Source organism: Phyllobates terribilis, unplaced genomic scaffold (genome assembly GCF_046119375.1).
Source record: "Phyllobates terribilis strain yellow unplaced genomic scaffold, ASM4611937v1 Scaffold_5__5_contigs__length_657084704, whole genome shotgun sequence".
Taxonomy (NCBI): Eukaryota; Metazoa; Chordata; class Amphibia; order Anura; family Dendrobatidae; genus Phyllobates; species Phyllobates terribilis.
Window position 1 is genome coordinate 348,447,582 of NW_027362765.1, and position 18,018 is coordinate 348,465,599.

At 41.8% G+C, this 18,018-nt stretch overlaps 1 protein-coding gene across 1 annotated transcript in view; it reads left to right on the top strand.

The window, feature by feature from the left end:
* The window catches only part of HSPA12A (heat shock protein family A (Hsp70) member 12A), a 160,933-nt gene that overhangs the window by 104,832 nt on the left and 38,083 nt on the right, over positions 1-18,018 (top strand). Inside the window, 3 exon segments of the mRNA XM_073684614.1 lie at positions 1,187-1,373; positions 2,491-2,595; positions 2,707-2,823. Of these exon segments, the coding sequence (XP_073540715.1) occupies positions 1,187-1,373; positions 2,491-2,595; positions 2,707-2,823 (409 nt within the window).

Here is an 18,018-nt window from a genome sequence, read left to right on the forward strand (position 1 = left end):
GCTCACTATACCCCTGGATAAAATGTTTGAGGGGTGTAGTTTCCAAAATGGGGTCACTTGTGGGGGGACGCCCGCAAACCATTCCATCAAAGTCTGCGTTCCAAAACGTCGCTCCTTTCCTTTCCGTGCCCTGCTGTGTACGCAAACAATAGTTTTCCCCCACATTTGGGGTATCTGCGTCCTCAGGAGAAATTGTACAACAAATTTTGAGGTCCATTTTCTCCTGTTACCCTTGTGGAAATAAAAAAAATTGGGGCTAAAAGTAAATTTTTGTGGGGAAAATTTTTTTTTTTTTTTATTATTTTTTTTATTTTCACGGCTCAACGTTATAAACTTCTGTGAAGAACCTGGGGGTTCAAGGTGCTCACCAGACATCTACATACATTCCTTGAGGGGTCTAGTTTCCAAAATAGGGTCACTTGTTGGGGATTTTTATTGTTTAGGCACATCAGGGGTTCTCCAAATGTGACATGGCGTCTACCCCCGATTCCAGCCAATAGTGCTGCTTCCCTTCCGAGTCCTGCTGTGCGCCCAAACAGTATATGGGGTATCGTCGTAGTCAGGACAAATTGCACAGCAAATTTTGGGGGTTTATTTTCTCCTGTTACCCTTGTGAAAATAAAAAGTTTGGCGCTAAAGTAACATTTTTGTGGAAAAATATACATTTTTTTTTCTTCCACATTCCTTTTAGTTCCTAAAGTTGAAGCACCTGAAGGGTTAATAAACTTCTTGAATGTGGTTTTCAGCACCTTGAGGGGTGCAGTTTTTAGGAAGGTGTCACCTTTGGGTATATTCTGTCATATAGACCCCTCAAAGTCACCTCAAATATCATGTGATCCCTAGAAGAAAAAAAAAGATTTTGTTGGGAAAAAGTTTGAAAATTGCGAAACTTCCGATATTTTCACAAATAAACACAAGTGATATGGAAGAAATGTGACCACTGTTCTAAAGTACAATGTGTCACGAAAAAACAGTCTCAGAGTCAGGGGGATCCACTGAAGCTCCAGAGCTATTATCTCATAAAGTGACAGCGGTCAGAATTGTAAAATTTGGGCTGATCATTTAAGGACATAATTGGCTCGGTCACTAAGGGGTTAAGCAGCAATCATTGAGGGTAAGCAGGGAGAGATTGAAAATCAGGTGGGAGTCCCACCATCACTTGTGATGACCAGATCTTATCCTGCAGGAGATGGGAAGGGGGAGACCCCGGAGTGTCCAACCAGAAGACCCCGACCACCATGCTCCTCACACCAGACAGGAAGTTCCACAGTTTTGGATTTGCTGCCCGAGATTTTTACCACGACCTGGACCCCAGCGAGTCCAAGCAATGGCTGTACTTCGAGAAGTTCAAGATGAAGCTGCACAGCAGCCCGGTGAGCGGGGAGCACTGTGCGCGAGGGGAGGACCCTACAAGACACCGCAGACCGCGTACAAGACACCGCGTACAAGACAGCAATCAGTGCACGGCAGACGTGACACACACGTCACACACACTACACACGTCCCATACACTACACACGTAGATGAAGCTGCACAGCAGCCCGGTGAGCGGTGAGCACTGTGCGCGAGGGGAAGACCCTACAAGACACCGCAGACCGCGTACAAGACACCGCAGACCGCGTACAAGATGGCAATCAGTGCACGGCAGACGTGACACACACGTCACATACACTACACACGTAGATGAAGCTGCACAGCAGCCTGGTGAGCAGGGAGCACTGTGCAGGGGAGGGAGGAACCTACAAGACACCGCAGACCGCTTACAAGACACCGCAGACCGCGTACAAGACACAGCAGACCACGTACAAGACACAGCGTACAAGACACAGCAGACCACGTACAAGACACAGCAGACGGCGTACAAGACGCCGCAGACGGCGTACAAGACACAGCAGACCACGTACAAGACACCGCAGACCGCGTACAAGACACAGCAGACCACGTACAAGACACAGCAGACGGCGTACAAGACGCCGCAGACGGCGTACAAGACGCTGCAGACCGCGTACAAGACGCCGCAGACCGCGTACAAGACGCCGCAGACCGCGTACAAGACGCCGCAGACCGCGTACAAGACACCGCAGACCGCTTACAAGACACCGCAGACCGCTTACAAGACACCGCAGACTGCTTACAAGACACCGCAGACTGCTTACAAGACAGTGCAGACCGCGTACAAGACACCGCAGACTGCTTACAAGACACCGCAGACTGCTTACAAGACACCGCAGACTGCCTACAAGACACCGCAGACTGCTTACAAGACACCGCAGACCGCTTACAAGATGGCAATCGGTGCACGGCACACGTCACATACACTACACACGTCACACATCACATACACTACACATGTCACACTAACGTCACACACACTACACGTCGCACACACTACACGTCGCACACATGTTACACACGTCGCACATACGTTACACACGTCGCACATACGTTACACACGTCGCACATATAATCATTCCTGTTCCGTCTCTTCAGGACCTGACGATGGAGACAGATCTCGTCGCGGCTAATGGAAAGAAGGTGAAGGCGCTGGAGATATTCGCCTTCGCTTTGCAATACTTCAAGGAACAAGCTCTGAAAGTGAGGAGGTGACATCTACACGTCGGGGGAGCGGGTCAGGTCCAGAAGTATGTGGAGAAAAGTATGTGACCCTGTAATTTGCTTCATCTTCCATATGCTTTGGATTGTTAGGAGCTGAGTGACCAGGCTGGGGAAGAGATGGAAAACAGCGAGGTCAGGTGGGTCATCACCGTCCCCGCCATCTGGAAGCAGCCAGCAAAACAATTCATGAGGCAGGCGGCCTACAAGGTGAGGGTCCTCAGATGTGTCTCCGGGAAACTGACCTGCCAGGTCACCTCCGGCGCCTTGTGCCTCGCTTGCCCTCTGCCGCCTTGTGCCTCGCTCGCCCTCTGCCGCCTTGTGCCTGGCTCGCCCTCTGCCGCCTTGTGTCTCGCTTGCCAGCAGCTAGTCCCAGTCACGTCCATCCTTCTCTACGACCTTGAGCATCGCTTTCAGGGTCTTATTGAAGCTCTCCACCAGGCCGTCTGTCTGCTGATGGTAAACGGAGGTTCACAGCTGGGTAATCTGGAGGACCTTGCACAGCTCCTTCATTACTTTGCTCATGAACGGGGTCCCTTGATCCGTTAGGTTTTCCTTCGGCAGACCGGTCCTGGCAAATATATGGACAAGTTCCCTGGCTAATGCATTTGCTCAGAGTTCCTTAGCGGTACCGCTAGTCCATAATCACCAGGATATATTGGTAGCCTCGGGCTGATTTGACTAAGAGCTCTACTAGGTCCATAGCAAACCTCTCAAAGGGGACCTCTATCACCGGAAGTGGAACTAATGAACTACGGAAGTGGGAAGAGGGAGCGGTCATTTGGCAGGTGGGCCAGGACCTACAATAGTTCAGAATTTCTCAGTAACACCCTGGCCAATAAAACCTTCTCAATATCCTCTCCTGACTTTTCTCGACCCCCTAGGTGTCCCCCCAGAGCATATGAATGGGCCATATCTAGTAGCTTCCGTCTGTATGGCCCTGGCACTAACAGTTGTTCCACTATCTCACCACACTTTAGTTTGGCCACCCGATATAACAACTCCCCCTGAACTGCAAAGTGAGGGAACCTGGTGTCGGCCCCTGGCTCTTGAGCAACCCCATTACATACAGTGACCTGGTCAAACGTCCCCCTTTAAGGACAGGTCCCGAACTTGAGCCGTCTCAAAGTTCTCTCCAGACATATCTGACTCAGGGAGGTCGGCCTCCTCGGTCACCGTCTCGCCCTCATCGCCGGCAAGGAAGCACAGAGGGAACTCATCCACTTGACACTGCATCTGGGGTTCTTCCCCAGGGACTTGGCTTTTCCCCATTCTACTTAGTCCAGTTCCCTTTCCCCACAAGTCCCAAAACAAATCAAAATCACGGCCCAGTATGACGGGATGTATCAGGTCCTTAACCCCCCTGACCTTGTGGGACTGGGCGCCACAGTCTGTTCGCACTGTCACTGTGGCCACAGGTAGTCCTTGGCGTCCCCATGGATGCACCGAACACCCACAGTTTTGGAAGGGATCAACTGGTGGGGAAGGGTAGCTCTGATCAAGGTCACCAGACTCCCAGAGTCCATCAGTCCAAGCACCTTTACTCCATTAATAGATACGGCACACGCTTGCGGCCCCTCGCCGGGTCGACAGTCCACGGGCACAGGGGACATATGACACCGGGCGGCTACGTGTACGGGTTTGACACCGCCAATAGACTATATCCTTAACAACAGTCCTTGCGGCATCTTCAATGGAACAGGGACGCCCCCCAGTTATGGCTCTAAACCCCTTCCGTGAACCCGCCGCCTTTTGGATATCCCAGTATGGAGAAGTGACTATATCCGGTTTCCCAGGGATTTCTCAACCACCTGGTACCTCTCTATCAGGCCGATTAAGTCGTTGGCTGTGTGACCCAAGTCTGTACCGACTTGGGAAGGGAGTGCATGAACCTATCAATCACCATCTGCTCGACCATCTGGGCCGGAGTACAGAACTCTGGCTGCAACAACTTCTGAACGAGATGCGGTAGGTCAAACCTCTGCGAGCGAGGGGGTTTGTCGCTGACGTATGCCCAGTGGTGGACTCATTGGGCTCTCACCGCCATATTCACTTCAAGGCGTGCCAAGATCTGTCTTTAGTTTGGCATATTCCTTGGCATCCTGCTGTTCCAAGTCATAATACAGTGGGTGCGGAAAGTATTCAGACCCCTTTAAATGTTTCACTCTTTGTTTCATTGCAGCCATTTGGTAAATTCTGAAAAGTTCTTTTTTTTCTCATTAAAGTCCACTCTGCACCCCTGTACCCCATCCTGACTGAAAAAAACAGAAATATAGAAATTTTTGCAAATTTATTAAAAAAGAAAAACTGAAATATCACATGGTCATAAGTATTCAGCCCCTTTGCTCAGACACTCATATGTAAGTCACATGCTGTCCATTTCCTTGTGATCCTCCTTGAGATGGTTCTACTCCTTCATTGGAGTCCAGCTGTGTTTAATTAAACTGATAGGACTTGATTTGGAAAGGCGCACACCTGTCTATATAAGACCTCACAGCTTACAGTGCATGTCAGACCAAATGAGAATCATGAGCTCAAAGGAACTGCCCAAGGAGCTCAGAGACAGAATTGTGGCAACGCACAGATCTGGCCAAGGTTACAAAAGAATTTCTGCATTACTCAAGGTTCCTAAGAGCACAGTGACCTCCATAATTCTTGAATGGAAGAAGTTTGGGACCACCAGAAGTCTTCCTAGACCTGGCCGCCCAGCCAAACTGAGCTATCGTGGGAGAAGAGCCTTGGTGAGAGAGATAAAGAAGAACCCCAAGATCACTGTGGCTGAGCTCCAGAGATGCAGTAGGGAGATGGGAGAAAGTTCCACAAAGTCAACTATCACTGCAGCCCTCCACCAGTCGGGCCTTTATGGCAGAGTGGAAGCCTCTCCTCAGTGCAAGACATATGAAAGCCCGCATAGAGTTTGCTCAAAAACACATGAAGGACTCCCAGACTATGAGAAATAAGATTCTCTGGTCTGATGAGATGAAGATAGAACTTTATGGTGATAATTCTAAGCGGTATGTGTGGAGAAAACCAGGCACTGCTCATCACCTGCCCAATACATTCCCAACAGTGAAACATGGTGGTGGCAGCATCATGCTATGGGGGTGTTTTTCAGCTGCAGGAACAGGATGACTGGTTGCAATTTAAGGAAACATGAATGCGGCCAAGTACAGAGATATCCTGGATGAAAACCTCTTCCAGAGTGCTCTGGACCTCAGACTTGGCCGAAGGTTCACCTTCCAACAAGACAATCACAGCTAAAATAAGAAAGGAGTGGCTTCAGAACAACTCTGTGACCATTCTTGACTGGCCCAGCCAGAGCCCTGACCTAAACCCAATGGAGCATCTCTGGAGAGACCTGAAAATGGCCGTCCACCAACGTTCACCATCCAACTTGACGGAACTGGAGAGGATCTGCCAGGAAGAATGGCAGAGGATCCCCAAATCCAAGGGTGAAAAACTTGTTGCATCATTCCCAAGAAGACTCATGGCTGTACTAGCTCAAAAGGGGGCTTCTACTCAATACTGAGCAAAGGGGCTGAATACTTATGACCATGTGATATTTCAGTTTTTCTTTTTTAATAAATTTGCAAAAATTTCTACATTTCTGTTTTTTTTCAGTCAAGATGGGGTGCAGAGTGTACTTTAATGAGAAAAAAATGAACTTTTTAGAATTTACCAAATGGCTGCAATGAAACAAAGAGTGAAAAATGTAAAGGGGTCTGAATACTTTCCGTACCCACTGTATGCCTTTTGGGGTTCACCCGAGAAATGTGGCGCCAGAACTTCTGCCGACTGTTCTGGTGGAAGTCTCTCCCGATCAGCCACCCTCTCAAAGACTGTCAGAAATGCTTCTACATCCTCCCCGGGGGTCATCTTCTGCATGGCCCTTCTTACCGTCTTCCTGACATGTGACTCATCAGTCGGCCCTGGGGGTGGGGCGGTTGCTCTGCCCTGGATGGCGTCTGCCAGAAGCTGTATCTGCTGTTGCTGCTCCTGCTGGTGCTGCTGCTGCACCTTTTGCTGCAACTGGATCTGTTGCAGCAGCAGTTTGGTCGTTTCCTGTTGAGCTTGCTGCTGCTGCAGGATCTGCTGCTGCTGTAGCTGCCGGTATTGCTGTAGCTGCTCCCGATGCTGCTGCTGCATGCTCTGCTGGCTCTGCAGTTGGTGGTGCTGCGCTTGTTGGCTTTGAAGCAGGTGTTTGAGGAGCTCCTCCATGCTGCTGGACATCTCTGGCTGGCTGGCGGCCTTCACCCAGGACATCCACCGTTCTCTGTGGCAGGTACACGTGTTCCTGGAATCTTGGCTGCATTCTCCACACACTGTGATAAAGCGACTTGCTCGGCTCTCCCAGAGGCAGACACAGGACACACGTCTCGGGTTAACTGCCTGCTGGTTTATTTAGACGGCATAAGCTCCAGCAGGGTTCCACAAAAAATAAGCAGACCCTCTCCGGGGTAACAGAAAAACAAAAGATAAAGTATAACAGAGTCCATTAGCGAGAGAGGCTTCGCCCGCTCCGGGTAGCACAGTGAAGTCTCGCCGAACACCAGTTCTTCGGTGTTGCTCTCTGGCTTCACCAAACACAGTCTGGAGACTTCCCTCTCCAGACCACACACTCCAGAAAAAAACAGTGACTGAGCATTTAAACTCGCCCAGCCACACCCTGAGGGGAGGTAGTGTGAATGGCCTCCCACCCTCTCTACCATTCACAAAAAACCACACCCTTTAAGTGAGTTAACCCCCAGCATATAACATGCTGGCAGAAAGTTTGTAGGCTTCAGTTCACTCAGGCTAGCCGGAGTGACACATACCTCCCCTCCTATATCACACCAGTGACTCTGTCTCAGTGTATACTGTATATACTGTGTGTATACTGTGTGTATGCTGTATATACTGTGTATGTATACTTTATATACTCTGCTGTATATACTCTGTATATACTGTGTGTATACCGTATATACTATGTGTATATTCTGTGTGTATACCGTATATACTGTGTGTGTGTAGACTGTATATACTTTGTATACTGTATATACTGTGTGTGTAGACTGTATATACTGTGTGTATACTGTATATACTGTGTGTGTATATACTGTGTGTATACTGTATATACTGTGTGTATGTATGCACTGTGTATACTGTATATACTGTGTGTATACTATATATACTGTGTGTATACTGTATATACTGTGTGTATATACTGTGTATACTGTGTGTGTGTGTATCTACTGTGTGTATATACTGTGTATCTACTGTGTGTATATACTGTGTGTATACTGTATATACTGTGTGTGTATATACTGTGTGTATATACTGTGTGTGTGTGTATACTGTGTGTATACTGTGTGTGTATATACTGTGTGTATATACTGTGTGTGTATAAACTGTGTATATACTGTGTGTGTATATACTGTGTGTGTGTATATACTGTGTGTGTGTATATACTGTGTGTGTATATATACTGTGTGTGTGTATACTGTGTGTGTGTATACTGTGTGTATATACTGTGTATATACTGTGTGTGTATAAACTGTGTATACTGTGTGTATATACTGTGTGTATACTGTATATACTGTGTGTAGACTGTATATACTGTGTATATACTGTGTGTGTGTATACTGTGTGTATATACTGTGTGTATATACTGTGTGTATACTCTGTGTGTATACTGTATATACTGTGTGTGTGTAGACTGTATATACTGTGTGTATACTGTGTGTGTGTGTGTATACTGTGTGTGTATATTCTGTGTGTATACTGTATATACTGTGTGTGTGTGTAGACTGTATATACTGTGTGTATACTGTGTGTGTGTATATACTGTGTGTATACTCTGTGTATATTCTGTGTGTATACCGTATATACTATGTGTATATTCTGTGTGTATACCGTATATACTGTGTGTGTGTAGACTGTATATACTGTGTGTATACGGTGTATACTGTGTGTGTGTATATACTGTGTGTGTATAGTGTGTGTGTATGCACTGTGTATACTGTGTGTGTATATACTGGGTGTATACTGTGTGTGTATATACTGTGTGTGTGTATATACTGTGTGTATATACTGTGTGTATGCTGTGTGTGTATATACTGTGTGTATGCTGTGTGTGTATATACTGTGTGTATGCTGTGTGTGTATATACTGTGTGTATGCTGTGTGTGTATATACTGTGTGTATGCTGTGTGTGTATACTGTGTGTATAGTGTGTGTATACTGTGTGTATAGTGTGTGTGTATACTGTGTGTATAGTGTGTGTATACTGTGTGTATATACTGTGTGTGTATACTGTGTGTATATACTGTGTGTGTATATACTGTGTGTATATACTGTGTGTATACTGTGTGTGTATACTGTGTGTGTGTATACTGTGTGTGTATACTGTGTGTGTATATACTGTGTGTATAGTGTGTGTATATACTGTGTGTATATACTGTGTGTATGCTGTGTGTGTATATACTGTGTGTATACTGTGTGTATGCTGTGTGTGTATGCTGTGTGTGTATATACTGTGTGTATAGTGCGTGTATACTGTGTGTATAGTGTGTGTGTATACTGTGTGTATATACTGTGTGTGTATACTGTGTGTGTATATACTGTGTATAGTGTGTGTGTGTATACTGTGTGTGTATACTGTGTGTGTATAGTGTGTGTATATACTGTGTATATACTGTGTGTATATACTGTGTATACTGTGTGTATACTGTGTGTATGCTGTGTGTGTATACTGTGTGTGTATACTGTGTGTATATACTGGGTGTATACTGTGTGTATGCTGTGTGTATAGTGTGTGTATACTGGGTGTATACTGGGTGTATATACTGTGTGTATATATACTGTGTGTATGCTGTGTGTGTGTATAGTGTGTGTGTATGCTGTGTGTGTATATACTGTGTGTATGCTGTGTGTGTATGCTGTGTGTGTATACTGTGTGTATAGTGTGTGTGTATAGTGTGTGTGTATACTGTGTGTATACTGTGTGTATATACTGTGTGTGTATACTGGGTGTATACTGTGTGTGTATATACTGTGTATATACTGTGTGTATACTGTGTGTGTATGCTGTGTGTGTATATACTGTGTGTATGCTGTGTGTGTATATACTGTGTGTATGCTGTGTGTGTATATACTGTGTGTATGCTGTGTGTGTATATACTGTGTGTATGCTGTGTGTGTATAGTGTGTGTGTATAGTGTGTGTGTATATACTGTGTATACTGTGTGTGTATACTGTGTGTGTATATACTGTGTGTATGCTGTGTGTGTATATACTGTGTGTGTATACTGTGTGTGTATGCTGTGTGTGTGTATGCTGTGTGTGTGTATACTGTGTGTGTATGCTGTGTGTGTGTATGCTGTGTGTGTATATACTGTGTGTATACTGTGTGTGTATACTGTGTGTGTATACTGTGTGTGTATACTGTGTGTGTATGCTGTGTGTGTATGCTGTGTGTGTATATACTGTGTGTATGCTGTGTGTGTATATACTGTGTGTATATACTGTGTGTATAGTGTGTGTGTATACTGTGTGTGTATATACTGTGTATATACTGTGTGTATGCTGTGTGTGTATATACTGTGTGTGTATACTGTGTGTGTATATACTGTGTATATACTGTGTGTATATACTGTGTGTGTATGCTGTGTGTGTATATACTGTGTGTATGCTGTGTGTGTATATACTGTGTGTATAGTGTGTGTGTATACTGTGTGTATACTGTGTGTGTATATACTGTGTGTATATACTGTGTATACTGTGTGTATATACTGTGTGTGTATACTGGGTGTATATACTGTGTGTGTATACTGGGTGTATATACTGTGTGTGTATACTGGGTGTATATTGTGTGTGTGTATATACTGTGTGTATGCTGTGTGTGTATATACTGTGTGTATACTGTGTGTATAGTGTGTGTATATACTGTGTGTGTATACTGTGTGTGTATACTGGGTGTATATACTGTGTGTATACTGTATATACTGTGTGTGTATACTGGGTGTATATACTGTGTGTGTATATACTGTGTATACTGTGTGTATATACTGTGTGTATAGTGTGTGTATATACTGTGTAAACTGTGTGTGTATACTGGGTGTATACTGTGTGTGTATATACTGTGTATATACTGTGTGTGTATATACTGTGTGTATAGTGTGTGTGTGTATACTGTGTGTGTGTATACTGGGTGTATACTGTGTGTGTATATACTGTGTGTGTATGCTGTGTGTGTATATACTGTGTGTGTGTGTATACTGTGTGTGTATATACTGTGTGCGTATATACTGTGTGTATAGTGTGTGTATATACTGTGTATATACTGTGTATGCTGTGTGTGTGTATACTGTGTGTGTATATACTGTGTATATACTGTGTGTGTATACTGTGTGTGTATATAGTGTGTGTATATACTGTGCGTATAGTGTGTGTATATACTGTGTGTGTATATACTGTGTGTGTATATACTGTGTGTATACTGGGTGTATATTGTGTGTGTATATACTGTGTGTATGCTGTGTGTGTATATACTGTGTGTATACTGTGTGTATATACTGTGTGTATAGTGTGTGTATATACTGTGTGTGTATACTGTGTGTGTATACTGTGTGTGTATATACTGTGTATACTGTGTGTGTATACTGGGTGTATACTGTGTGTGTATATACTGTGTGTATGCTGTGTGTATATACTGTGTGTGTATATACTGTGTGTATATACTGTGTGTATGCTGTGTGTGTATACTGTGTGTGTATATACTGTGTATACTGTGTGTATATACTGTGTGTATACTGGGTGTATACTGTGTGTGTATATACTGTGTATATACTGTGTGTATGCTGTGTGTGTATATACTGTGTGTATGCTGTTTGTGTATATACTGTGTGTATACTGTGTGTGTATGCTGTGTGTGTATACTGTGTGTGTATATACTGTGTGTGTATGCTGTGTGTGTATATACTGTGTGTGTATACTGTGTGTGTATGCTGTGTGTGTATATACTGTGTGTGTGTATACTGTGTGTGTATACTGGGTGTATACTGTGTGTGTATACTGTGTGTGTATATACTGTGTGTATAGTGTGTGTATATACTGTGTGTATAGTGTGTGTATATACTGTGTGTATAGTGTGTGTATATACTGTGTGTATACTGTGTGTATGCTGTGTGTGTATATACTGTGTATATACTGTGTGTATAGTGTGTGTATACTGGGTGTATACTGTGTGTGTATATACTGTGTGTGTGTATATACTGTGTGTGTATACTGTGTGTGTATACTGTGTGTGTATCCTGTGTGTATACTGGGTGTGTGTATACTGTGTATATACTGTGTGTGTATACACTGTGTGTGTATGCTGTGTGTGTGTATACTGTGTGTATAGTGTGTGTGTATACTGTGTGTATATACTGTGTGTGTGTGTATACTGTGTGTGTATACTGTGTGTGTATAGTGTGTGTGTGTATATACTGTGTGTGTATATACTGTGTGTGTATAGTGTGTATATACTGTGTATATACTGTGTGTGTATATACTGTGTGTGTATAGTGTGTGTGTGTATACTGTGTGTGTATACTGTGTATATACTGTGTGTATATACTGTGTGTGTATGCTGTGTGTATACTGTGTGTGTATACTGTGTGTATGCTGTGTGTATACTGTGTGTGTATAGTGTGTATATACTGTGTATATACTGTGTGTGTATATACTGTGTGTGTATAGTGTGTGTGTGTATACTGTGTGTGTATACTGTGTATATACTGTGTGTGTATATACTGTGTGTGTATGCTGTGTGTATACTGTGTGTATATACTGTGTGTGTATGCTGTGTGTATACTGTGTGTGTATACTGTGTGTATGCTGTGTGTGTGTATACTGTGTATATACTGTGTGTGTATACTGTGTGTGTATATACTGTGTGTATGCTGTGTGTGTATATACTGTGTGTATGCTGTGTGTGTATATACTGTGTGTATACTGGGTGTATATTGTGTGTGTATATACTGTGTGTATGCTGTGTGTGTATACTGTGTGTATACTGTGTGTATGCTGTGTGTGTATATACTGTGTATGCTGTGTGTATATACTGTGTGTATATACTGGGTGTGTATACTGGGTGTGTATATACTGTGTGTATAGTGTGTGTGTATATACTGTGTGTGTGTATACTGTTTGTGTATACTGTGTGTATGCTGTGTGTGTATACTGGGTGTATACTGTGTATAGTGTGTGTGTGTATAGTGTGTGTATATACTGTGTGTGTATGCTGTGTGTATACTGGGTGTGTGTATACTGTGTGTGTATACTGGGTGTGTATACTGTGTGTATAGTGTGTATACTGTGTGTGTGTATAGTGTGTGTGTATATACTGTGTGTGTGTATACTGTGTGTATACTGTGTGTGTATACTGTGTGTATATACTGTGTGTGTGTATATACTGTGTGTATAGTGTGTATACTGTGTGTGTATATACTGTGTGTGTGTATATACTGTGTGTGTGTATATACTGTGTATATACTGTGTGTGTGTGTATACTGTGTGTGTATATACTGTGTGTATATACTGTGTGTATATGCTGTGTGTGTATACTGGGTGTGTGTATACTGTGTGTGTATATACTGTGTGTATACTGTGTATACTGTGTGTGTGTATATACTGTGTGTGTGTATAGTGTGTATACTGTGTGTATAGTGTGTATAGTATGTATACTGTGTGTATAGTGTGTATACTGTGTGTGTATATACTGTGTGTATAGTGTGTATACTGTGTGTATACTGTGTGTATAGTGTGTATACTGTGTGTGTAGTGTGTGTATAGTGTGTATACTGTGTGTATAGTGTGTATACTGTGTGTATAGTGTGTATACTGTGTGTGTATACTGTGTGTGTATACTGTGTGTATACTGTGTGTGTGTATATACTGTGTGTATACTGTGTGTATAGTGTGTGTATATACTGTGTGTATAGTGTGTATACTGTGTGTATAGTGTGTATACTGTGTGTGTATAGTGTGTATACTGTGTGTATAGTGTGTATACTGTGTGTGTATACTGTGTGTGTGTATATACTGTGTGTATACTGTGTGTGTGTATATACTGTGTGTATAGTGTGTATACTGTGTGTATACTGTGTGTGTATACTGTGTGTGTGTATATACTGTGTGTATAGTGTGTATACTGTGTGTATAGTGTGTATACTGTGTGTATACTGTGTGTATACTGTGTGTGTGTATATACTGTGTATATACTGTGTGTATAGTGTGTATACTGTGTGTGTATATACTGTGTGTATAGTGTGTATACTGTGTGTGTGTATATACTGTGTGTATAGTGTGTATACTGTGTGTATACTGTGTGTGTGTATATACTGTGTGTATAGTGTGTATAGTGTGTATACTGTGTGTGTGTATATACTGTGTGTATAGTGTGTATACTGTGTGTATATACTGTGTGTGTGTATATACTGTGTGTATACTGTGTGTATAGTGTGTATACTGTGTGTATACTGTGTGTGTGTGTATATACTGTGTGTGTGTATATACTGTGTGTATACTGTGTGTATAGTGTGTATACTGTGTGTATACTGTGTGTGTGTATACTGTGTGTATAGTGTGTATACTGTGTGTATACTGTGTGTATAGTGTGTATACTGTGTGTGTATAGTGTATATACTGTGTATATACTGTGTGTATAGTGTATATACTGTGTGTGTATACTGTGTGTATAGTGTATATACTGTGTGTATAGTGTGTATACTGTGTGTGTGTATATACTGTGTGTATAGTGTGTATACTGTGTGTGTGTATACTGTGTGTATAGTGTGTATACTGTGTGTGTATACTGTGTGTATAGTGTATATACTGTGTGTATACTGTGTGTATAGTGTGTATACTGTGTGTGTATATACTGTGTGTATAGTGTGTATACTGTGTGTGTGTATATACTGTGTGTATAGTGTGTATACTGTGTGTATACTGTGTGTATAGTGTGTATACTGTGTGTGTGTATATACTGTGTGTATAGTGTGTATACTGTGTGTGTGTATACTGTGTGTATACTGTGTGTGTATACTGTGTGTAGTGTGTATACTGTGTGTATAGTGTGTATACTGTGTGTGTAGTGTGTATACTGTGTGTGTGTATACTGTGTGTATAGTGTGTATACTGTGTGTGTGTATACTGTGTGTATAGTGTGTATACTGTGTGTATACTGTGTGTGTATACTGTGTGTATAGTGTGTATACTGTGTGTATACTGTGTGTGTAGTGTGTATACTGTGTGTGTGTATACTGTGTGTGTATAGTGTGTATACTGTGTGTATAGTGTATATACTGTGTGTATAGTGTATATACTGTGTGTATAGTGTGTATACTGTGTGTGTATACTGTGTGTATAGTGTATATACTGTGTGTATAGTGTATATACTGTGTGTATAGTGTATATACTGTGTGTATAGTGTGTATACTGTGTGTATACTGTGTGTATAGTGTATATACTGTGTGTATAGTGTATATACTGTGTGTATACTGTGTGTATAGTGTGTATACTGTGTGTATACTGTGTGTATACTGTGTGTGTATAGTGTGTGTGTATACTGTGTGTATAGTGTATATACTGTGTGTATAGTGTATATACTGTGTGTGTATACTGTGTGTGTATATACTGTGTGTATACTGTGTGTATAGTGTGTATAGTGTGTGTATAGTGTGTATACTGTGTGTATAGTGTGTATACTGTGTGTATAGTGTGTATACTGTGTATATAGTGTGTATACTGTGGGTGTATATACAGTGTGTATACTGTGTGTGTATACTGTGGGTGTATATACTGTGTGTATAGTGTGTATACTGTGTGTGTATAGTGTGTATACTGTGTGTGTATACTGTGTGTGTGTATATACTGTGTGTATACTGTGTGTATAGTGTGTATACTGTGTGTGTGTGTATATACTGTGTGTGTGTGTGTGTGTATATACTGTGTGTATAGTGTGTATACTGTGTATAGTGTGTATACTGTGTGTGTGTATACTGTGTGTATACTGTGTGTATAGTGTGTATACTGTGTGTATAGTGTATATACTGTGTGTGTATAGTGTATATACTGTGTGTGTATAGTGTATATACTGTGTGTATAGTGTATATACTGTGTGTATAGTGTGTATACTGTGTGTGTGTATATACTGTGTGTATACTGTGTGTATAGTGTGTATACTGTGTGTGTGTATACTGTGTGTGTATACTGTGTGTATAGTGTATATACTGTGTGTGTATACTGTGTGTATAGTGTGTATACTGTGTGTATACTGTGTGTATACTGTGTGTGTGTATATACTGTGTGTATAGTGTGTGTATAGTGTGTATACTGTGTGTATACTGTGTATACTGTGTGTGTGTATATACTGTGTGTCTAGTGTGTATACTGTGTGTGTATACTGTGTGTATAGTGTATATACTGTGTGTGTATACTGTGTGTATAGTGTGTATACTGTGTGTATAGTGTGTATACTGTGTGTGTAGTGTGTATACTGTGTGTGTGTATACTGTGTGTGTGTATACTGTGTGTGTATATACTGTGTGTATAGTGTGTATACTGTGTGTATAGTGTGTATACTGTGTGTATAATGTATATACTGTGTATACTGTGTGTGTATACTGTGTGTATAGTGTATATACTGTGTGTATAGTGTGTATACTGTGTGTATAGTGTGTGTGTATACTGTGTGTATAGTGTATATACTGTGTGTGTATACTGTGTGTATAGTGTGTATATTGTGTATACTGTGTGTATAGTGTGTATACTGTGTGTGTATAGTGTGTATACTGTGTGTATAGTGTGTATACTGTGTGTATAGTGTGTATAGTGTGTATACTGTGTGTGTATACTGTGTGTACTGTGTGTATAGTGTGTATACTGTGTGTATAGTGTGTATACTGTGGGTGTATATACTGTGTGTATAGTGTGTATACTGTGGGTGTATATACTGTGTGTGTATACTGTGGGTGTATATACTGTGTGTATAGTGTGTATACTGTGTGTATAGTGTGTATACTGTGTGTGTATACTGTGTGTATAGTGTGTATACTGTGTGTATATACTGTGTGTATACTGTGTGTATAGTGTGTATACTGTGTGTACTGTGTGTATAGTGTGTATACTGTGTGTATGCTGTGGGTGTATATACTGTGTGTATAGTGTGTATACTGTGGGTGTATATACTCTGTGTGTATAGTGTGTATACTGTGTGTGTATAGTGTGTGTATACTGTGTGTATAGTGTGTATACTGTGTGTATAGTGTGTATACTGTGTGTGTATACTGTGTGTACTGTGTGTATAGTGTGTATACTGTGTGTATAGTGTGTATACTGTGTGTGTATGCTGTGTGTATACTGTGGGTGTATATACTGTGTGTATAGTGTGTATACTGTGGGTGTATATACTGTGTGTGTATACTGTGGGTGTATATACTGTGTGTATAGTGTGTATACTGTGTGTGTATACTGTGTATAGTGTGTATACTGTGTGTGTATACTGTGTGTATAGTGTGTGTGTATACTGTGTGTATAGTGTGTATAGTGTGTGTGTATACTGTGTGTATATACTGTGTGTGTATACTGTGTGTATACTGTGTGTACTGTGTGTATAGTGTGTGTACTGTGTGTATAGTGTGTATACTGTGTGTGTATGCTGTGTGTATACTGTGGGTGTATATACTGTGTGTATACTGTGGGTGTATATACTGTGTGTGTATACTGTGGGTGTATATACTGTGTGTATAGTGTGTATACTGTGTGTGTATACTGTGTGTGTATACTGTGTGTATAGTGTGTATACTGTGTGTGTATACTGTGTGTATAGTGTGTATAGTGTGTGTATAGTGTGTATACTGTGGGTGTATATACTGTGTGTGTATACTGTGGGTGTATATACTGTGTGTATATACTGTGGGTGTATATACTGTGTGTATAGTGTGTATACTGTGTGTGTATAGTGTGTATACTGTGTGTGTATACTGTGTGTATAGTGTGTATACTGTGTGTATAGTGTGTATACTGTGTGTATATACTGTGTATAGTGTGTATACTGTGTGTGTATGCTGTGTGTATACTGTGGGTGTATATACTGTGTGTATAGTGTGTATACTGTGTGTATAGTGTGTATACTGTGTGTATACTGTGTGTGTATACTGTGTGTATAGTGTGTATACTGTGTGTGTGTATACTGTGTGTATAGTGTGTATACTGTGTGTATACTGTGTGTGTATATACTGTGTGTATACTGTGTGTATAGTGTGTATAGTGTGTGTATAGTGTGTATACTGTGTGTATGCTGTGTGTATACTGTGTGTGTATACTGTGTGTGTATGCTGTGTGTATACTGTGTGTGTGTATAGTGTGTATACTGTGTGTGTA